This window comes from Anabrus simplex, chromosome 2, assembly GCF_040414725.1.
Source record: "Anabrus simplex isolate iqAnaSimp1 chromosome 2, ASM4041472v1, whole genome shotgun sequence".
In the NCBI taxonomy this organism is placed as follows: domain Eukaryota; kingdom Metazoa; phylum Arthropoda; class Insecta; order Orthoptera; family Tettigoniidae; genus Anabrus; species Anabrus simplex.
The window spans coordinates 380,391,452-380,415,329 of NC_090266.1; the positions used below are offsets into that span (position 1 = coordinate 380,391,452).

At 37.8% G+C, this 23,878-nt stretch overlaps 1 protein-coding gene across 1 annotated transcript in view; it reads right to left on the reverse strand.

The window, feature by feature from the left end:
- Positions 1-23,878, reverse strand: part of LOC136863557 (fibrillin-2) — a 618,768-nt gene that overhangs the window by 7,437 nt on the left and 587,453 nt on the right. Inside the window, exons 18-20 of the mRNA XM_067139937.2 lie at positions 18,816-18,841; positions 13,681-13,761; positions 11,660-11,777 (exon numbers count right to left, since the gene is read on the reverse strand). Coding sequence (XP_066996038.2) covers positions 11,660-11,777; positions 13,681-13,761; positions 18,816-18,841 — 225 coding nt within the window. The remainder of the gene's footprint in view (positions 1-11,659; positions 11,778-13,680; positions 13,762-18,815; positions 18,842-23,878) is intronic.

Genomic DNA, 23,878 nt, shown 5'->3' on the forward strand with positions numbered 1-23,878 from the left:
AATATTATTATGCAATGTTTTCACTTGTATGTCTCACGGCTTCAAATGCTATTGATGGACCAGGGGAGAACATTCAAGAATAAAGAGAGAGGAAAGTATGACAATTTGGACAAGAGGATCGAAAACTAAGTAAGAGCTGCCAAGGAAGAGTAGATGAATGGGAAATGCAAAGAAATTGAGGAATTTCAGGATGGACATGACCATTTCAATTTTCATCATAAAATCAGGAAAGCAACAGGCAAGCACAAACATAAGCCTACTTTATTCCTCCTTGACAATGACAGAAACCTAGTAGTGGAAACTGAAAAAAAGCTGATCATCTGGAAGGTGTACATTGAAGAACTATTCCATGATGAACAAGGAGACAAACCAGACCTGAGTGGAAGTTTAGGACTTCCTATAATCGTGAGCAAAGTGGAAAAGGCATTTGAAAGATCCCTATAGAAATACTAAAGTTGATGTGTGCAGCAAGTATCAGACATCTAATAGAGCTCTTCACCATCATCATAATTTCCCCTTATCCAGCTCCTGCCAGATCGGGGTATTTATGGTACTTCTCCATCTTTCCTTCCACCATTCCTCTTCCATGATCTTGTTCCAGTCTAAATTTTGTCTTCTTATGCTGCTCTTTACTGATTCAATCCACCTTGTTATAGGTCTTCCTCTTGCTCTCTTGCCCTTGCACTTTGCCTCCAGCATCTGTCTTGGAATTCTATTCTCCTCCATCCTCTTTTCATGTCCATACCACCTTAGTTTATTCTTTTCAACTCTCTTGTTGTAGTGTACGAGCTACACCACACAGCAAATGGGGAAATTTTCTCATTGTCATGAATCACAGCCATTATTTTATCCATTAAACCCCTAATAATAATAATAATAATAATAATAATAATAATAATAATAATAATAATAATAATAATAATAATAATAGATTTCCTATCCCATCTTCTTTCCTAACATCTTCATTTCTCACTCCATCTTTCCTTGTCTTTCCTATCATACTTCTTAAGAATTTCATATCACTTGCTTGAATCCTACTCTCTTGCCTGCTGGTCAAATTCCAAGTCACAGCTGCATAGGTCAGGACAAATATTTCATGTTCCCTATGGAAATCAACATCTATATCATCTGATGGCCAGGCAGGCATCACTGTTTGGAAATGAGACATAGTCTCTCATAGTGCATTGACACTGCTGGTGGCTTCAAGTAGCCTATGCAGTGGCCTCCACGGTATGCACTCACCTTGCGTCTTGGTAGGTGTGCTAAGTACCAACTGATGAGCCCAACTTAGCACATGAGGGCGAAATGCAGGCAACCAAGAATGAGTTCGCTGGAAAATTTATAATGTCCTATAATGGACCATTATATTGGTATTATAGGTCAGTATAGGTACATAGTACATTTTGTGTATTATCTCTTTACTTTTCTTTGGTTCTTATTTGCTCCAAACAAGTTTTCTTACACTTTGGTAGAACGCATTGCCCTCCTGTACCCTCCTGCTAAACTCAATGTCCACCATAGCATTTTGCATTAATTCACTTCCGAGATATTTAAAGCTGTCCACAATTTACTGACTCTGACTTCCAATTTTCACAGTGCCCTTTCCTTGCCTTTCCCCTCTTGATATCACCAAGTCTTGCTTTTTCTCTGTACTGATTTTCATGGCATACTCCTCAATTTTTAAGTTCAGAATACGGTATCTGGTTGTTACTCTTCTTTGATGTTCTTTCCCCAGATTACAACATCATCTGCAAATAGCAGTATCTTTATCTCCATAGGCTTCCTTTGCTTCCTTTACAATTTCATCCATGACCATAATAAACAAAAGAGGTGACAGCACACTCCCCTGTCTTAGTCCAGTCTTATTCCTAAACCATTCTGTCTTTCCAACTGGGGTCAGTACTCTTTTAACACAGTTGTTGTACATTGCTTGCACCATTCCTAACATTTTTCTTCTGAGTCTCGTTTTTAACCATGGTTTCCCAAATCTTCTCTCTGGGGACACTATTGCATGCCTTTTCTATACCTATGAAAGTCATGACAAGATCCTTTCCATATTCCCAGTTCTTTTCCGTCATCGGTCTCATGCTTAAGATTGGGTCCACTGTTGGTCTTCCACTCCTCAAACCATATTGTTCCTCTTGTAACTCTCCATCAATCTTTCTTCTCATTCTTCTTTCTAATATCCTTTCCATTATTTTAACCACAGTACCTATGATATAAGTGTGATTCCTCTATAGTTACCACAAAGTTTCTTGTCCCTTTTCTTAAAGACTGGTATTATTATCCATTTTTTCAGTCTTCTGGTAAACACTTGTGTTTTCATATACATTTCAGTAGTCAGTACAACCATTGCATACCAAGATAGAGCTCTTAAATGTCATCTAATTCAGGGATCATTGTAGAGGACTACCTAACATCAATTTTTGTGACAATGACGAAGAAACAATCCGTGGAGAAATGCTAGAATTTTTTAACTATCAGCATGATGAGCCATGGATTTGAAACTTTCTGAAGATCATACATACCAAAATCCACAAGAAGAGTGAAGAATGCACATATAAAATGCAATTTGGATTTTGCAATGCCCTGGGCACCCGTGAGGCCTTTTTCATATTGCAAGTACTCATTCAGAGATGCAGAGATATGAGATGTGACGTGTGTTTTGTCAATGAAACCAAGGCATTTAATCATTGTCAACACCAGAAGATGATCCAAGTCATTCAGAGTAGGTGTGGATGAACAGACATCCAATTTATTACCAATCTCCATCAGTACCAGCATGCACAAGCCTGAGTCAGAAACCAGATGACTGGGTTAGTAGAAATTCGCAGGGGCATCAGGCAAGGTGGCGTACTTTTCCCTACCCTATTCAATATTTACTCTAAAGAGATCTTTTCAGAAGCTTTAGCTGGTCTGGATGTGGGCATCCAAATCAACTGTCAGTATCTGAACAACCTCTCCATCCTGAGGGATCTGCAACTATTGGTGGACCATCCGCTTCCACAGTATAATAGTTAGCACTATTCGCTGCTTTCCTTGGAGACCTGGGATTGATTCTCAGTACTGCCAGAGATTTAAGAATGGCAGGAGGGCAGATATGCAGTTAAAATGGTAAATGCAGCTCACCTCCATTGGGGTGTGCCTGAAATGAGCTACACCACCTTGGGAAGGGGACACAAATTTTTCTTCTTTTATTGGTAGACTGAGTAAGAACTGCAAGTGAAGCTTCCACATTGGAACTAAATACTAAGAAGACCAAGTTCATGGTATTAAGCTGCACAGAAATGGCAGATGTATTGATAGCATTGAGAAAATTGACAAATTTGTCTACCTGGGAAGCAGTCTCAGTGCACAGTAGGACACTGATAAAAAAATCAAAGTCCAAATAGAAATCACCAGATCGACCTTCACTAAAATGAAGCTGGGCACACTCTGGCTGTGCTCTAGAGAACTGAGACTATTGATCAAACTTCACACCGTCAAGTGTCGTGTCTGCTGTGTTGTGATGTTCTGTTGTACAGACTAGAGGCATGGGCACTAACACAAGCAACTGAGGGGAGATTGGATGCATTCAAAATGTGGATCTATAGAAGGCTGCCCAGAATATCTTGGATGGACCACATGAGCAACTTCACAGTCCTGAAGTAGATCGGCCAGGATAAAGAGCTGATGAAAAAAATATGCAATTTTCCATTCAAGAGACTTGAGTTGAGAAAGAATTGACAACAAACATTTAAATCTGACAAAGCAATACAGATGAAGTGGGTTGTCACATTGATTATACCTGAAGGTCATCCAGCTGGACAGCAGTTGTGGCAAGCTCAAGGTCCTTAATGGGCTGTATGGGCCAAAGGTTTAATCTTTCTGGAAATTTATTTAGTTATCCACCCAAGGCGATTGAGTTCACAATAAATAACAGCAAGTTTTATTTAATCTTCTGATTTCATACACTTCAAAGTAAATTGTAACGTACTGGGTAGTTTACCTGCCCCTTGCAATCTAGTTTTATGCAACCTGCTGCATTTACTACAATTCTGAAATACATTGGGACCCTCTCCCTAAACCAGGGTAATGTAACAAAGTGTGTGGTAATGGGCTAGAAAACAGCAGGAATCATGAGCATTGGTATTTATTCATTATGAGTACCCTGAATGAGACCGTAAAACTAGCACAGATACGAAGAACATGTACTTTACAACAGCTGGTGTACACATAGACCAGGAACAGGTATTGTAAAGGCTAGAAACTGCCCGATACATGCCATGCCTCGCAATAGCTCACTTGGCAGGGGCACGGTCGGAGATCTGAAAGTGAACAGTGCTCGAGGTTTAGGAGGTTTGAATCCCACACGAGTATGTGACAGGATTTCAATTACCCACATTGATTAATGCAGCGTCATCTCGAACTGACGACCTCCGTGATTGATACACAGTTTGCTGGACGCACCCTGGCTGTGCTCCAGAGAAGTGAGACTATCGATAAAACTTCACTGTCTGGCACACTACAACATCTCCAGTGTAACAGATCAGCATGTCTTGGTGATGAGTTGTCTAAGATGACCACAATTGGCTGGCTTCTGTGCATATATGAGTTGTTTTACATGACCCCATATAAAAAATCCAGGGGCGTGAGATCGGGCGAACTGGTGGACCAGGGGACAGGTCCTCAACATCCTATCAATTTATTAAGATAAGTCACATTGAGATGGTTCCGGACAACCACCACCACATGCAGTGGAGCTCTGTCATGTTGAAACCACATTTTGCAGCAGTCAAGGTGTAACACAAGTTCCAAGAACAGTGGTAGTTCATTTTAGAGGAAATAAAGATAGCTTTCTCCAATCAGAGGTCGCTCAAAGAAATGGGGATCAATGAGGTGATCACCCCCAATGCCACACCATACGTTCATGCCCCACTGTTCCTGAAAAGCTGCCTGCTGTACCCAGTGGGGATTATCCACACTGTAGTAATGCATATTATGGCAATTAATGGTTCCATTGCTGAGGAATCATGCTTTGTTCGTAAATAAGATGGTCACTATAAAGGTAGGACCAGTATCTGTCCATTGACAGAACACCACCCAGGCTTCGACTTTGAAATCACAAGCATGGAGCTTCTGGTGTAAATGCAGATGATACGGGTGAAACTGCTGGGTATGCAATAACTGCATAACAGACACCCAGATGATATTCTTCTCCTGTGCAATGGCCCATGTGAGGGTTATACCAGATAGCGTCCAGCTCAACCTCTTCATTGTGAGGAGACACACGGGATGATCTCGAACAGGCCATATCCTTCCCAGGGATGCAATAGCCCACAGATATTTTTCCACACTCCGAAATGTCTTGCCTGTCGCTTCTTGATACAGGTTTTGTGTCAGATATCCATTCAGTCTAGCTTCTCCACAGAAGAGTAATATATCCACATACCCATCATTGGAATACATCACGAGGCAGTGAATAAGCTTTGTGTTGTGTTGTGGTGCCGGTATTCGAATCCCATGCGCAGCACGGCTAGTATCCTGTTCTCACCTGCAGAGCTGACCAGGTGACCAGCTGACACTCCACGTCACCACTCGAGAACCTATATAAGCGAGTGGGCTAGGAGAGAATGAGTCAGTCGTCCAATGGCTAGCTACGCCTTACTTCAGAAGTGCAGAGGATGCTTGTATAAGCACCTTACTGAACAAGTGGACTGAAGCTAGCTCATGAGATTTTATCTCTGGACTTGCTGACATTTCTCCAAACGTTACATTCTCAAGTCTTCAGCTCTTGAATGAGCACTTCGACTTTGCAAGTCAGTTGCTATGCAACATTTCTCCCTCAGCGAGTCTTCATTTAGTTTGTGTACTGGCAACCTGTAAATCTATATATATATATAAAATAACTTGTCCTGACTGACTGACTGATTCATCATCGCCGAGCCAAAACTACTGGACGTAACGAAATGAAATTTTGGGGATATGTTCATATTAAGATGTAGGTGCTCGCTAAGAGAGGATTTTTGGATATTCCTTCGCTAAGGGGGTGAAAAGAGGGGTGAAATTTTAAAATGAGTGTGTCTATATCTCGAAAGTTTAAAAGTTTACAGATGTAAAAATTGGTATTTAGAATCTTCTTTAAAAATAAGGAAACACGTATTTTTTGTTTTCAGAAAATCCTAATAGGAGGGGTGAAAAGGGGTGAAAATGGGAAAAATGGGTTGAATGCCCTTAATCAGTATACCAGTACTTATATCTCAGAAACTAAAGATATTACAGACCTGAAAATTGGTACTTTTGATCTCTTTTAAAAATAAAGAAACACGTATTTTTTTGTTTTTGGATAATCCAATTAATGGGAGGGTGAAAAGGGGGTGAATTTTTAAAATGAGTGAATCTATATCTCCAAACTTTTAAAGTTTGAAGATGTAAAAATTGGTATTTAGAATCTTCATTAAACATAAAGAAACACGTATTTTTTTGTTTTCGGAAAATCGCAATAGGAGGGATGAAAAGGGGTGAAAAAAGGGTTGAATGCCTTTGATGAGGCTACATATATTTCAGAAACTGAAGATATTACAGACCTGAAAATTGGTGTTTGGGATCTCCTTTAAAAATAAAGAAACACGTATTTTTTGTTTTTGGAAAATCCAATTAATGGGGGGTGCAAAGGGGGTGATTTTTTAACATGAGTGTATCTTTATCTCAAAACTGTTACAGTTTATAGATGTAAAAATTGGTATTTAGAATCTCCTTTAAAAATAAAGAAACACGTATTCTTTTGTTTTCGGAAAATCCCAATAGGAAGGGTGTAAAAGGGTGAATAATGGGTTGAATGCCTTTAATGAGGCTACTTATATTTCAGAACCTGAAGATATTACAGACCTGAAAATTGGTATTTGGGATCTACTTTAAATGTAAAGAAACACGTATTTTTTCGTTTTTGGAAAATCCAAATATTGAGGGGTGAAAAGGGGGGTGAATTTTTTAAAATGAATGTGTCTACATCTTAAAACTTTAAAATTTACAGATGTAAAAATTGGTAGTTAGAATCTCCTCTAAAAATAAAGGAACACGTATTTTTTTTGTTTCCTGTAAATCCCAATAGGAGGGGTGTAAAAGGGTAAAAAATTGGTTGAATGCCTTTAATGAGGATACATATATCTCAGAAACGGAAGATATTACAGAACTGAAAATTTGTATATGGGATCTCCTTTAAAAATAAAGAAACACGTATTTTTTTAGTTTTTGGAAAATCTTATTAATGGCGGTTAAACAGAAGTGACAAATTGGGGTGAATTTTTTGAAAGATTATCTTGGAAACGTAAAGTGTTACAGACGTAAAAAGTGAGTGTTTGGAATCTCCTGCAAATGTAAAGAAACATAGGTGATTTGTTTTTGGAAACTCCACTTAAGGGGAACCCAAAAGGTGTGAAATTTTAAAATGAGAATTTTTACAGTATATCTAAAAAAAACTTAACATGTTACAGAAGTGAAAACTGGCATTTTTATCTCTATTAAACATAAAGAAACGTGTATTTTTAATTTTCGGAAATACCACTTGGGTGGAGGGGGGGGGGGGTGAAAGTGACTGAAAATGGTGTTGAATTCTTTTAATTAGGCTACTGATATCTTAAAAATGAAGATGTTACAGACGTGAAATTTGATATTTGCAATCTGCTTTAAAAATAAAGAAACACGTATTCTCGGAAAATCCAATGAAGCGGGGGGAGGGATGTGAAAGAATTGAAAAATTAATTGACTTTAATTGTATGAGAATATATACATCTAATAAAAACTAAAGTTGTTACAGACGTGAAAATTCGTATTTGGATCTCCTTTAAAAACAAAGAAAAACGCGTTTTGGGTGGGGGGGGGGAATCTTGGGGGGCGGGAGTGTAAAGGAGTTGAATTCCTTTCATGAGGACACATAAATCTAAAAGTGAAGAAGTTAGAGCCGTGATAATTGGTATATTTTTTTTTTTTTTTTTTTTTTTTTTTTTGCTATGGGCTTTACGTCGCGCCGACACAGATAGGTCTTATGGCGACGAAATTGGTATTTAGAAGATCCTTCACTATTAAAGAAACAAGTATTTTTTGCGGGAAGATTCACTTAGGGGGGGAGGGGGAGTAGTTTGAAATTAAGTGACAAAAGTAAATTATATTTATCGGGATACTTATATCTCAAAACTGAAGGTAATAGACGTGAACATTGGCGTTTGAAATCTTCTTTAAACATAAAAAACAAGCCTTCTTTTAATTTTTTTTTTTTTTTGGGCGGGGGGTGCCGGTAAATAAACTTAACGGCGGTGGGGTGTAGAAGGAGGTGAGACCAATTGATTTTACTGTTCTTAATGTACTTATAAGGATCCTCCGTTGCTCAGGCGGCAGCGCGCCGGCCTCTCACAGCTGGGTTCCGTGGTTCAAATCCCGGTCACTCCATGTGACATTCGTGCTGGACAAAACGGAGGCGGGACAGGTTTTTCTCCGGATACTCCGGTTTTCCCTGTCATCATTCATCCCAGCAACACATAATAGTAATAATAAGAAGAAGAATAAGAATAAGAATATCATTAATAATAATAATACTAATAATAATAATAATAATAATAATAATAATAATAATGTTCCGGACCGTCGTCAAATATGCGGACCGCGCTGGAAACGGCTCCTGGACGGGTAATGACTAAGAATGCAGTCCGGCCGCGGGTTCAGTGCCGCCAAGGCACCCAATATGACACCACGCCGGATCTCCTGAAGGATTTTATCCAGATTAAAAATGATTATAGGAAAATACGGTATGGCAAAGATTTACGGACCCAACTGACCGGGAAGAATACCTGAGCCTAGCCTGGGAAGTACGAAATCGATTGCTGGAAAGGAAGATTGAAAAATGGGAGGAAACGTGCCGTAATCTAATAGAAAACGAGTCAGATCGGGAATTTTGGTGGATTCTCGCTGAAAACGTGTCAGATCGCGAATTTCGGCGGATTATATATCTAAAACAATAAACATTCAATTATAAATTTCAGTATAATACCGTAGCGAAGCACGGGTACCTTGCTAGTATTGTATATATCTCAAGTATTGTAGTAATCTGTTTATGTGACAAAACCGTCTGTTCTATGAAGAGATTTTCTTCAGCAAAAGCTAGACTTTGAGTTTAATGAACCAGTGGCACATATTTCAAAATATTGTATCATTGCAATTCTCCTTTAACCCTCTTGGAGCCAGGAGCCGATCTGGTCGGCCGCTCACCATCACCTGGAAGAGGCCAGAGTTCCGCCTCCACTCTACTGCTGTAAAGTGCCAGGCCCATTTTAGTAGAAATACATGTATTTTAAAATTTGCATATATCTACTATTATATGGCAAATACCAGCAAGAGATTTTCTACATATCGACTACATATAATAAACAACTGATTTAGAGTGATATAAAGAATCAAAAATGTTTTATTGTTGATTTATAGTTGTTGATAATGTTTATTTTTAGGACGAGAAATATATTTTTGCACTTTCTCTCTCAATATGTACTTTGAAAAAATAATTTACGATGCTAAGGGATATATGTAATGATGTATTAATGAATACAATTATATAGAGTAATTAATCTGAACGAGAAAAATAAAAACAAAAAATATAAAAATTCAAACATATGTCACTAGTAAAAACAAGACAATTTTACTCCCCGATAAAATTCACGTGTATGGATCGATACTGACAAGAAATTTTCTACATGCAGACAACATAGTATAAAAATAATAGTTAATATTATAGTTTATGTTTTCTGCAAAATCTTTTTCTTGTGTTTGGTTCTAGTATGTATTTGAAAAATAATTTTACAGTACAACAGAATATACATAATCTATGGATATTCATTTCGTATGTACGAGGTGAGGCATGGTCAGTCTTGGTCATTATTCTTGGTTTTCTAGTTGGGCGTCACCCTCTCACCCTCAGATATCTCCTCAATTGCAATCACATAGGTTGTGTGGACCTCGAACTAACCCTCAGGCCCAGGTAAAAATTCTTGACCTGACCGGGATATGAACCCATGACCTCTGGGTGAGAGGCAGACACGCTACACTGGCCCACAGGGACCAGCATTTACGTAATGATAGAGGAGTGTATGTGACTATAAGGTTTAGGAGAGAGAATGTGAAAAGTAAATTGAAGTATGATATGGGTGGAGAATCAGACGGAGGGGCATGTTTAGGTCCAGGAAGTTCCATGAAGGAGATTGAGGAATGTTGGTTTCATTTGGAGAAATTTCCAAAAAATGTTCTGCAGAGACATTATCATCATCTTCATTATCAGTAGTTTCATCTACCACCATAATCACAGTAGCTTTAGTGCCATTAGAAACAAACAAACGTCTCTTCTTTAGCTGCGGTGATTCCGGGGGCGTGTCCAGTATAATTTCGTCGCTACTCTCTGATCAAAATTCACTATCGATTTCCGGTAGATCATCCGCGTTAACTTCGTATTGTTCCAAATACTGCATTAATTTATCATCATCAATACCTGCTGAAAGAGTATCATGTCAACCGCTTGCCGTTTTGCTGTCACAAATCCGCTCACTGCAAGGAGTGGTATTTGTAAACACAGGAAACAACTCTTGTGAAAGCTATAACACCCACTTAGAACTGCCAATGCAAGGCCAGGCACACAATAACGTGTAGCGCCTTTACTACAGGTTGTCATAAAAGTATGCACGTCACTCTATAGGTTGCCTCAAAATTATGTATATCACAGAATTTTAAGCCGGCCGATATAATCGGCTCTGGCAACTTCCAACTGGAATTTTAAAGGCAGATCTGACCGCGGCTTTGGCAATTTAAAGGGCGGGGGCTCGCAATACCACCTGGGTACAAAAGGGTTAATAAAATTTTGTTTTGTGTGTGTGAAATAACTCTCTTAATACACAATAGTGACATGGCTCAAGCAGGGGAGTTTGCGCAGCTACAAACCTACATGCCATCACACGTTGTTATCGTTCCAATGGAGCACTCTTTGACCTACCTGTGGTCTACGAAGCTCAGAACATGTATGAAAGAGTGAACTGGTTGCTTGTGTCCTAGTCACAGACCATCAATCTCCTCATCCAATCCAGCTCCGTACACTATGCCACGATACATATGGACATTTACAGGGCCAAATAAACAAATTAGTCTGTGGAAGCTATCAAATATGCAACCTTACTATGTCCCAGGCAATTGGCTGCAAAAAGAAATTGAAAAAAACACAACTTGCGTGGGTTTTGAATCTTTGAGCACTGTCCAGTATCGCATCTCGCAATGTGCCATTGACATGCAGCATGCAGTTTTCAGCCTATATGATATCTGCTCCTGATTTGTGTATGCACATCCTGTTGTAAGGTAATATTCTTCACATTTGTGCTCGTTTTATGGCTTTATTCAAGGTACCCACAATGAATTAATAGTGGTGCTCACAATGCCTGCTGTCTTCTAATCTGTAACCACATATCTCATAATATTAACCCAGTCTGGGAAGAAGGACTAATGTACTTCAGAATTGTAGTAAAAGTGGCAGTATGTATAAAACTATGTCACAAGGGGCTGGTGGACCACCTGATATAGCCCCATTATAATAGATCTTAATTTGCAGATAAAATACATCTCCTTGAGCATTCTGATTTTTAAAATAATGAATTACCTCTGGTATTTTGTTCATTTGCTCGTGACTGTCTTGTACCATGACGTACTGCAAATGTTCCTGCTACTACTTGTGTAGTTGTTGTGTGACTTAAATGGCATCCTTTAGGCAGTTGCCACTGAAAAACAAAACAAAAATATTATTTACCTCCATTGTACTGCACTAAACCAGTAAATAATCTCTGAAATTCTCTCAAAAATGTGTTCAGAATTTATGAAATGGCTGTAGAGGATAATTTCTCTTCAAGTAGTTGTTATATAAACCAATAGAGCTGAAAACATGAACATTGTGTTGATCTGGACCTGATTACTTCACTGTCTGCACATGTGCATGAGTTAAATCTACTGACAGTCTGTGCTTAAATGAGACAATTTTCAACTTTAATTTTCTTAGCACAGTCTAGCAGTTAGCTCCAGGAAACTCCATGATCGAAAGAACGGTAATTTTTATGTGGATTGTTAAATCTTCCGCAGAAATACATATTTTATGAGACCGTAATAAACTACACAAACACATTGTTCTTTTAAATTATGGAGGTAAGAAAAAGTGGGAGGGTCATTTTCTTTTTAATATATGTGTTGGTATTAAATTTTGCCTGTTGTTATTAAGTTCTGCTGCATTATTCATTTAGGGGATGTCTAACCCTGTTAGGTTTTATTCTTAAGCAATGCTATGAGATCGCACAGTTGTTTCCAGCATTCCCTTTCACTTTTGTGTTTTAGCCTATTTCCCAAATATTCATTTTTGGTCCTTTTTGGAATGTAACTTATTCTTGGCCTACATTTGTAGCATGAGCTTAGCTCCTGACAAGTTGAGAATTCTTTCCATTCAAGTATGAATTTTCATTGGCTTCGCTTGTAAATAAAAGGACAGCAAGTGTTCAACAGTGATATTCTCGTATGTGATGGCATCTAAGGCCTTTGAAATTGGGGAGTTCAAGTCCCCCTTGTTATTAATGAAGCTCTGAAAGCTGTTGCCTTGTTACTTATATGATTACCAATTGTTGTTAAGTGTGGTCAATCACCATTGTTACCTAATATATTGTTTCGCTAAAGCAAAAAAAGAAAAAAAGAGAAAGAAAACAGAGTGAGATAGAAAATATATTAGTGTTGTTTACCTTTTACGTGGTCATTTATTTGTTCAGCCCTACTGCTCTGCTGCTTCCTTCCCTGCGGACCGCTGTTACTGTTTCCATGTGAGAGTTGTGGCTCAAATTGGTATTAGAGAGTACACATAGTACTGAAATTGTCTTTCTGTATATCCTCTAGATTCTAGACACACAAGTATGGTATTTTACAAAGGATTGTGTTTGGTGTACTAGGTACCTGTATGTATTATGTGTGAAAAAGATTTCTGTATCCAGGGATAAGTTCTTGATGGTGTTCTTTCTATATCTTTTGTAAATATAGTCCTTATTATTTGCTCTTTCCTAACTGGAATTATATTTAAACTAGTCTAACTCATAAACATTATCAGTCTTCAGACAGGTACTTACAGGACAAAATGTATGTAATTACATAAAATTCCAGACTCTAGTCATAAGTTATGAAACTTAGAAGTAACCTTGAATATGGTAGCCAACATTTAGTGCCAATCAATTACAGATTTTGTGCATACTTTTGCAATAGTCATAAGTTACAAAATGAGACCTGTCAAATACCCTCCACCTTTGTCAGTGACTAACCTTGAATCCGACAGCCTACCGGTATATTTAGATACAACTCATTCTTTTTCTCATGCACATTTATGGAATAGTTACAAATGTTTCATATTTGTCCTCACACATGAGTTGATGTTGGATGAGTGACAGAACTATTGCATTTTTTTATACACTACCTCCTCTCATGAATTTTCACTGCACTTATAGTCTGAAAATTATTTAAGAAAATCTATCATTATTTGAACAAATTCCTGGATGAAATGAGAAGGCTTCAGCCTCAAAAATTATACAATATTGATAATATGTTGTAATAATAGAGATGTATCCTGATCACTTTACACAAACCACTTAACTGACTTACTGGATATACAGGTGTAATTGGAGCTCTTGGTATCGCTCTTCCAGGACAAATAATTACTTTCCTGTATGGGCTGGTCATCATCTGAAAAAGAAAAAAACAGTGAAAATAAAAGTTTGTTTATAATTATTTATTAATAAAATAGAAGTTTGCAAAGGTGCACATTTATATAAAATGGTCACTCCATTTAAATAGGACACACCATAAAAGACTGACCCTAGTTTAAAGGACATCCTGTAGAAGGGTTCAATTACCCTCCTCAAATGTATATCCCCAACATAATAGCAAACTCAGAAGGAAGCAACTGCTTTTAGCATATGGGATTGCTGGAATTAGGAAGTATGATGTATGAAAACAAAAAATAAAATAAGAAGAAAAGAAAGAAACACAGAATGAAAAACTATTCCTGGGTTTCATTTCATAACCTTATTTAGGAGCCTTCAACATTTGGAGACCAGTAAAATGTGCTAAAGCTTCTAAAAAAAGAAAACATGTATACAATTTCATTTTCAGTGGATGACACCCAGTAGCGGCGACTAAGTAGGGCAAGGGGGAAGCAGTCACTCCTCCACTTGGTAGAGAAAACATTACATTTTTATTCCATTTTTGCTGGCTGAAACTAGGAATTATAGGAATTATTTTTTTAAATATGTGCAAAATTTTAATTATTAACAAAATTATTATTGAAAATATGCATAAAATGTCATTTGTCGCAGCTAACCAATTTCTATAGCGTCACAGCAAGTAGTGGAGACTTCGCAAATGCAATGAGGAAGGGTAACAGGGGTATATTTTTTGCCAAGGTCGTGGATACTGAGGTATGATTCACCTGCTTGCCGCATGCATTCGTCAGTCTGGCAGTCTCTTTAATATTATCTGTTAGTTTCTTAAGAATGTAGTCAAATACTGAATGATTTTTTTTAACTTTATAAACATGCCGTACTTCTATTTAATTGTAATACATGTGTAATACTGTTTCTTTGGTGCAAGTAGTATTGAATCAAATTCTCAAAAAATTATTATTGCTGCACTTAAATTAGTAAACTGTCAACCTTTACCTCTCTGTCAAAATTCGCTCAAAGAGCATCAAAAACTTACCACTTTGAGCTTTTCTTGTTCAGTTTTGATGCCCACTATATCCACCAACCCAGCTACTTTCTGTTGTCTGTATATTTCTTTGCCCCCCCCCCCCCCAACTTATAATTCCCAATCGCTGCTACTGATGACACCTCCAGTGATCTAATTTCATTGTCAGGCACACATAACCCCTGTTCTATTCTTATAAGTTTCCACGTGGAAAAGCTGCACTCTCTGCTAGAGCGCGCGCTCACACACGCGCGCGCACGCACGCACGCACACACATACACACACACTCTCTCTCTCTCTCTCTCTACATACATTACATACATTACATTCATATATACATACATACATATATACATAGGTATTTCTGAGTTTTATAAACTGGTGCATATTTCTTCAGGTTATGTTCTGTTAACATTTCTACATTATAAATTTCTCAGGAAACTGAACTGTCCATGCAGTCTGTCACACCCATTATCACAACACTCTAACAGAGAATTAACATAGAATTAAATTAAATAAATGTTGTAGAAAGTAATAATTTCTAGCAAAATATATTGATCACATCAAGAGCTCAATACATTAGATTTGTATAATCTGAACCTATTTCCTGCACTCTCCAGCCTTATGAGAAAAGTGCACTGCTCATGATCTTTTAATGTTCTTCCAGTCACAATCATATGCCTCCCACCCAGCATTCCATTCATTCTCCTCCAAAATTACTGTAGATACTTTCATATTGGAAATGCTGATTTTTTTGTAAGCTATGCATTCTGTCCATTGGTGCCATTAGCTACATATTTTACTTTGGTGGAGGAGGGGAAAATCTAGGAACCAAAAAAAAAAAACTGATAATGTTTTATCCTGAAATGTATTATAATATTCTATTACAATATTTTCATTTCTTGGTCAGTCTACATTCTGTCAGAAAAACAATTCACTGTACCCACAGGAACTGTAATGACAACTGCCACACGACACCCATACTGTCTGCGCTGCAACGTCAATAAGTCTATGTTAATTTTTAATGCATTTATTCAGCCAAACACAGATTTGAATTTAAGTTTTATTATTATTATTATTATTAGGGAGTACTTATGACTAGTTCTTTTTTGGAGGTTTGCTTTCATTCCGAATACATATTGCGTAGCTCACAACACCATCAGATGCGGCATATGAGCAAAGAGGAAATTCCACCTGTTCTTCTATGAGGAAATTCCACCTGTCCTTCTATTCAGACACCTCAATATATTACGTCAGTAAGACAACTGGGCACAACATTTCCCCTCAACATTGCTCAACTATTTTCCATCTTAAATATCCTATCATATTAAAGACCTACTCAGGTCATGTTTTACTACAAGGGAGTATTCAATATAGTTTATCTACAATTTTTAGCAATATCTTGCTCCCATTCAATTTTAATCTTCAGTGAGTGTGACTATGTCATGTTTCCAATTCATTGTATACCTCTTCAGGCTTAAGTCAACAATAACATTTGGCACTTTTAATGTGTTATACATTTAATTTAAGTGTTACCTCAAGACCTTCCATAATGTGGGATCATGAACTCTACGGTTCCACTACATAACACACATACATTGTACCTTTCATGTTTTTTTTTTTGATAGGGGCTTTACGTCGCGCCGACACAGATAGGTCTTATGGCGACGATGGGATAGGAAAGGCCTAGGAGTTGGAAGGAACCGGCCGTGGCCTTATTTAAGGTACAGCCCCAGCATTTGCCTGGTGTGAAAATGGGAAACCACGGAAAACCATTTTCAGGGCTGCCGATAGTGGGATTCGAACCTACTATCTTCCGGATGCAAGCTCACAGCTGCGCGTCTCTACGCGCACGGCCAACTCGCCCGGTCCTTTCATGTTCTTGTACTGATTTAATTGTGTTCGGTCAGACTAAGTTTTTATCTTTTTAGATACATGGTACTCTTTAATGTTTTTTTTCATATTTAGGTCATTTTAAGGCTTTCTTCTTATGTACTAATTTATTCCTTAAAATTTTAAATTTTTTTATGTCTGTTACTGAAGGTACCAAAACTGGTCTAACAATATGAAATTAATACAGGATTTCTACCTATATATTGAAGTGTTGATTAGGTGGAGCATCTCTGCCAATTTCTTTAATGTATGGTGGACTTGTTGTTTAGGGAGTAGCTTGGTCTTTATTTGTGTGAAAAAATGGTCAGTATAAATTGCTAATGAAAAATTATATACCATATTTATGTCTGTAATTGTATAATTAGCCACCAGATAGGGGAGACATGTCTTTTTCCATACCCCTGATTACAGCACCCCTGTTCTGTATTTTTCTTCTGGTTACCAAATGTTGGAACAGTTTTCACTAGAGTCTGTCAATACTTAGTCTATAACTGTGTTCATCAGGTGAAGGATGTAGAGGACCTCTTCACCTTTCCCTAATTCTAAAAATTAAATTACTAATAATATACTCCAGTGAATCCAGTTAACAATGTAGTGTGTTTTGCTAGAGACACAGTTTTCCAGATGGCAAGGTCATGGATGGGTTTGCAGTTTTCATGAACAGGAGAACTGATTTACAATATAGACAATAGGTGAGTTTTGCATGCAAGAGAATGTATTTGCATGTGTAATCTGAAGAATGATTTGGGTATTCAATTATACTATAGAAGATGTGTACATGTTCAATTGTGGCTCTAATCTAGGAGAGTGTATCAGCTTTCACTTACAGTTTAAGTGGTCTTTAGTTTGATTCTGTCAATGTTAGTAGATTTTTTCCCAGGCACATTGGTTTGGAATGGCATTCATTCAGTCTTGTGATGTCAACTGAGGTGATATACAGGGACAGCAGTTTTTGGGTATGGTAACTGACATACATGGTATTAGGCACCATCAGGCTGCTGCTACTGATCATCATCATCAGCAGCAGCAGCAGCAGCAGCATAATGTTAATAATAACAATAAAAGCTGAAATAATTTAGCTTCCTTGGAATATTTTCTTTTTCCCTAGGTTATGGTCATATGGTACTTGTCAGGGTTGGAGCCACCATTGCCTGTCCAGTTTGGCCAGGTTTGATTTCAGGCTCTGCTATATCCCCAGAAACACAACTAAGAAGGAAAGCAAGATAAAGTCTCAGTATTGTAGAAATACACTCACCAGCAGAAAATAAAATTTAAAGTTGGTTCAATTTTAAATGTTCATAAATCAAATATTTACAACAATATGGCAATGTATATTAAGTTAATTAGCCCATTTGAGAAATTTCAAGGCAATAATTGTTTATTCTTGTAATTGTGAGAACGTGGAACTAATATTGCTTCTAAGTCAGGTCATAATGGCTTTATCTCTTGAAAACACACCAGAGGCCATAGCATTAATGGAGGATGGGCGTAATATACACTATATGGCAGGTGTTATAGACACATCTTGTTCTAGCAGGTAGAGAACTGTTTAAAGGTACAGAGAGGACAATATCAATACCAGGAGGCTTGGTTCTGGTCATAGGAGAATCACTAATGGGTATGATGTTCACTTTCTTGTAATGCAAGTTCTTAGTGATTGACACACAGCAGCTGTAGATTCCAGAAATAATCTGTAGCAAGTACGGGGCATGAATATCAGTGAAAGGATAGTACATTGAAGTTGTATGAAACAAATTTACAGTCCAAGTGGCCCACCACAGGACCACTGCTTAACACTTTTCTTTCTCCTCACCTTTGATTAGCCAGTGTCCTGATAAGCACTTTAGAGTGACTGGGCTGTTTAATCTATGCAATGAACTGTCATATCAGAGTTTGACATTTCCATGCCTCTATTGATGTGATGATAAGACTTTGATTGATCTTCCAGTCTGAGAAGACTGCTGAGAGTCTCCAACCCTAATTGCATCTAATAATGAACAGCCACAGGATGACTAATATGTATTTAATAAACTGGAATAACATATACAAAGCTCATGGTTAAGGGAACTATTACTAAACAAACCTGTAGGACAAAACAGGAGAACATTTTTTAATCTAGTAATGCAGAACCTATTTGTTATAAAATGTAATAGACTTACATAGTTTGGTTTTCTGGCTTCATGTTCTGAAACAGAAAGAAACAATTCACATAATTAGGTACAATGGAACTATAACACACGTTTTGAATTTCAAAAGAATCATATCATCAAGGTCAGGCATATTTCCTTAACCCATCAAGAAAATTCAACATGTCCCATTTTTGTAGGGACAAACCTGTTATATTATCTGAAAAGTCCATTAGGTTTTCATTTCAACAATCTTTCAAAGATTTTAAAGTATGCTATAATCTTAAAAAGCATAAAAATGAAATAGCTAGTATTTAATTCATAATATGAAACAAATGGGGTATCTGTACATTAAAAACACTAAGCTGATGTTTGTTACATCAATTTTAAGAGAACGGCTGAACTGATTGACATCATAAAGTATTCTGACAATAGCTCTTGGCCTATAGATTTGCCAAGTGTCTTTAAAAGCATAAGTTAAAACTTTCTTGCCATATATTTTTAAATTATTAAAGAAAAATGTGGCATTCTCATTGGTTAATATGCTCACCAGTACTTCAAGAGCGCCTGAAATGTGAGAGCACTGAGCAGGTGGCATGATAGGGGAGGTGGAGAGGGGTAGGCACAAATGCGCAGTCAGATGTCAGTTGTACTTCATGGACAGGAACAATCCCTGGTTTGCTTCCCAGCATTTGAACAGTGCACATTACATTCAAAATTCCTCTAAATTTAAATGAGAGGTTGGTGTCTGTATTAAAATTAAATTTTGAATCAGCTGACAATATTCGATAAGCACAGCTCAATATGGGATAAAGCCCCCATGGCAAACAGTCATTCATTAAAGTGTGTGAATCATCTTCAAAAATATATCATAGGTAACAACATTCCATTCCTTCTGGTGCAAAAATTATTGTTCTTGGGGAAGATTTAATAAAGATTTTGCCCATCATGCAACATGCTTATCACCAAACAATTATCTATATATATCAAATAACATGGACCGACCGACCGACCGACCGACCGACCGACTCACTCACTCACTCACTCACTCACTCACTCATTATCGTCAAGCCAAAACTACTGGGAATAGAAAAATGAAATTTTGGGGATACATTTATACTACAGTGTAGATGCTCATTAAAGGAGGATTTTGGATATTCCATTGGTAATGGGGGGGATGATTTTTTTAAAATGAGTATATCTAAAAACTTAACAGTTTAAAGGTGTGGCATGTAAACTGAAAAAAAAAAAACCCTCCTAAGTGGGAATTATTTATGCCTTACGCTCTCTGAGCTAATTTCCACAGAGAGGTAAATGTTTTACCAACTTAAGTGTGGCAATAATTTGAGATTCAGATTCAATAATAGACTATACAATAAAAATTTCACCAAAGGAACAATATATACATCTATTACAATTAAATAGAAGTACAGCGTGATTATGCAATTAAAATCATTTAGTATTTGACTAGGCCTATACACTAAGAAACTAATAGACAGTAAAGAGACTGCAAGACGGACAAATGTGCGCGGCAAGTCGGTGGATCGTACCTCAGTGTCCATGATCTTGGCCAAAAATTATACCCCTGGTACCCTTTCTCACAGCATAAAAAGTCCCCACAACATGCTGTGGCGCTATGCAAATCAGTTAGCCGCGACAAGCGACATTTTGTGCGTATTTCCGATAATAATTAATGAAAACAAAGTAAAGAATTAGCTGATAAGAAAACAGAGCTTGTACAAAGTGCTTTTATAAAAAAAATTACTCCTATATTCCTAGTTTCAAACGGCTAAAATGGAATCATTTTTTCTCCACAAAGTGGGGGGCCGACTGCCCCCCTCGCCCCCCTTTGTCGCCGCTACTGAACACAGAGAATTGGAACTGAAGAATAATTCCTTTATACTTAATGTTAATTATCTTCTTTAATGAAACAATGAAATATTATGCCAATGAAATTCCTTTTTTATTTATGGACATTAAGTTCTTATTAATCACAGGTAAACTGAAACGAATAAATTTTTCTTCATTCATCTGAAGTGGTGCACTCTCCACCAGTACATATTGTTGATATTGCAGACCTGATGCAATTCTTTAAGAATCAAATGACTGTTTTTACAATTTGCTTCCCATTGCACCGGCACAGAATGTTCCTATGGTGATGATGACACAGGAAAGGGCTAGATGTGGGAAGGAAGTGGCCATGGACTTAAGTAAGGTACAGCCTCAGCAATTACCTGGTAAAAATGAAATGGCGTATGGCTTTCAGTGCCGGGAGTGTCCGAGGACAAGTTCGGCTCGCCAGATGCAGGTCTTTCGATTTGACACCTGTAGGTGACCTGCGCGTCGTGATGAGGATGAAATGATGATGAAGACGACACATACACCCAGCCCCCGTGTCAGCGAAATTAACCAATTATGGTTAAAATTCCCGACCCCACCGGGAATCGAACCCGGGACTCCTCTGGCCAAAGGCCAGCACGCTAACCATTTAGCCATGGAGCCGGACAATTGCCTGGTGTGAAAATGGAAAAACACAGAAAACCATCTTTAGGGCTGCCAACAGTGGGGTTCGAACTCACTATCTCCTGAATGGGAGCTCAGAGCTGTGCACCCCAAACTGAATGAATGGTCAACATGCTTGTGAAAGAAGAACCAAATCAATTCAGTTCAAATTTCATTATACTTAGTACAACTGACATTAATTCAAGATTATCCTTACTTATTACTGTATTCTTACATCAGGAATACTACCATGTTATGCTAAAAAGATCACTTGGAAGGAAGTCTCATATCATGAATTGAATCTGAGCTATTTCATTGTTATATTTCTTAAGATTACTGGTACTGTATATTATAATTATCAAAATAATAAGAATAGAATATTTTGATTTAGTGGCAAATTTTGGTAGGAAGCAGACAAAAGACAAGGCTTTGTGCAAATATAATAAAATATTTAATTAGAATTCTTTTTTTGATTAAAGTACATTCACTCGATCAGTCAGTCACAATGCAATAGATGAAATTTGTTTACATAATATCGGAAATCTTTGAGACATGCTATGTTGTAAGAAGTTGATGTTGGTTGGTAACAGATAGCACTGTGATACTTGTGAGAAAGGATAAGGAGAGGGGAGGCTGGTACTACAAGGTCTTCCCTGGTTGTTGAAGTAAAGCTGATATTTAAGCAATAAGGAAACACATTAAGGCACAGGAAATATAGAAGCAATCAAAGGGACAAGTTTGAAAGAAACCTACGCATAACATATTGTTGCTGTACATGTAGAAGAATTTCTTATACTGTTAGTTAATTTAATTTAACCTAATTAAAGAATATACCATACTAACAATGTTATTTGATTTAGACTGCCTGCTTGGCTGAATGGTCAACATCGAGGTCTTCGGTGCAGAGGGTCCCGGGTTTGATTTGTGGCTGGGTAGGGGATTTTAACTACATCTGGTTAATTCTTCTGACTCAGGGACTGGGTTATTGTCCTAATATTCTCCTCTTTGCATACACTCAGCACATTGCACTATGAATCACCACAGAAACACGCAATATTGAATACATATTTCCTCATGAGTTTGACACCAGGCAGGGTATCCAGATGTAAAACAGGGCCAAGTCCACATGCATGACACAGGTCTCACCTGCAACCCCACCAACATGTGAGAAAAGAAGAATAAGACTATTTATTTTAGGTCCCACTAACTACTTTTATGTTTTTTGGAGATGCCGAGGTGCCGGTAAATCTATCGACTCAAGGTTTGGCTTATTTGAGCACTTTCAAATACTGCATCACCAGACTGAGCCTGGATCAACCCTGCCAACTTGGGCTCTATTGAGACACTCTAGTCCAGCAAAGGAAGTTTCAAATCTTCAATATAATAATAATAATCATCATTTCTATAACTCTATTTCTTTATAGTCTGTGCGATATTGTTATTACCAAGGTTTTACTGGTTGCTTATGTATATCAGTGGTAGAGTGTCAGCTTCTGGATCCCAAGATTTTGAGTTCAAACTGCCAGATGTAGACAAATTTTTGAGGGTAGCCCATTTGACACTCCATGTTGTACGATATCAACATGTAAACAATCCAGGTGACACATTTGAGTTTTACCTGGCAAAATTAATTAAAACTCAGCTGTAGATTACCCAAAAGAGTTTTGATTTGCTCTGCCATCCAGTAGAGGGTAAGAAAACTCTCCAAGCATCTTTACATGCATAAGAAACGTTAAATATGTGCTTCTTTCATCACTCTGGTAAAAATGGTCGGCAGCTGCTGAGTAGACTTCGGCCTCTAGGTGGTCAAGCCTGGTCAGTGGTCCCACAGCTCTGTACTCCGACTGACCAACCGAGCAGCGTAGGGGTTGTCATGGCTTTCTACATTCGGGAGATGGAGTGGGTCTGGTGCACACCGTCAGCTGTCCTGAGAAGGGTTTTCCATGGTTTCCCATTCTCGTGCACTAAGGTGAATGCCAGGATGGTTCCTAGCACAGGCCATGGCCGCCAACCCTCTTACCTTCTCCGAACATCTCCTTCACCGTATCACATCTCCCTGGCCTGAGAGACGGCATCACCTTCTAAGAGGCCCGCAGTCCCCTTCAGGGATGGAATGAAAACATTTTATTAACAGCAGTGGTGGTAAAAATCTATGATATAATGTAATTTGTTCCACTCTTGCCACAGCATGCCATCAATGATGCTTTCAATATCAGTCTATGATACACACCTTCAGCTCCAGGACAGTCAATGTTAAAGAAAGAGTAAGAACATGATTCTCGACATAGCCCCATAGAAGAATTCAACATATGATTTGATCTGAAAATAGGTACCATAGCTAAGACTGCAGCTTCTGGTCAACATTTTCATATGCTCAATCCAGCATTGAATTAAAAGCTTGTTTAAAAATACCCTGACTTCTTTGGTAAAAAGAACTGGTGATCAATCTTACAGCAGTTTGAAATCATCACTATCCTCATATAACTGTAGTAGCAACCATTCTGCATACATGTCCAGATGCATAAATCACTTCACAGAAGAAGAATGAGCCCTGGACTAGAGCAGTGCAAAACAAAATCTAGACTCGCTCAAAC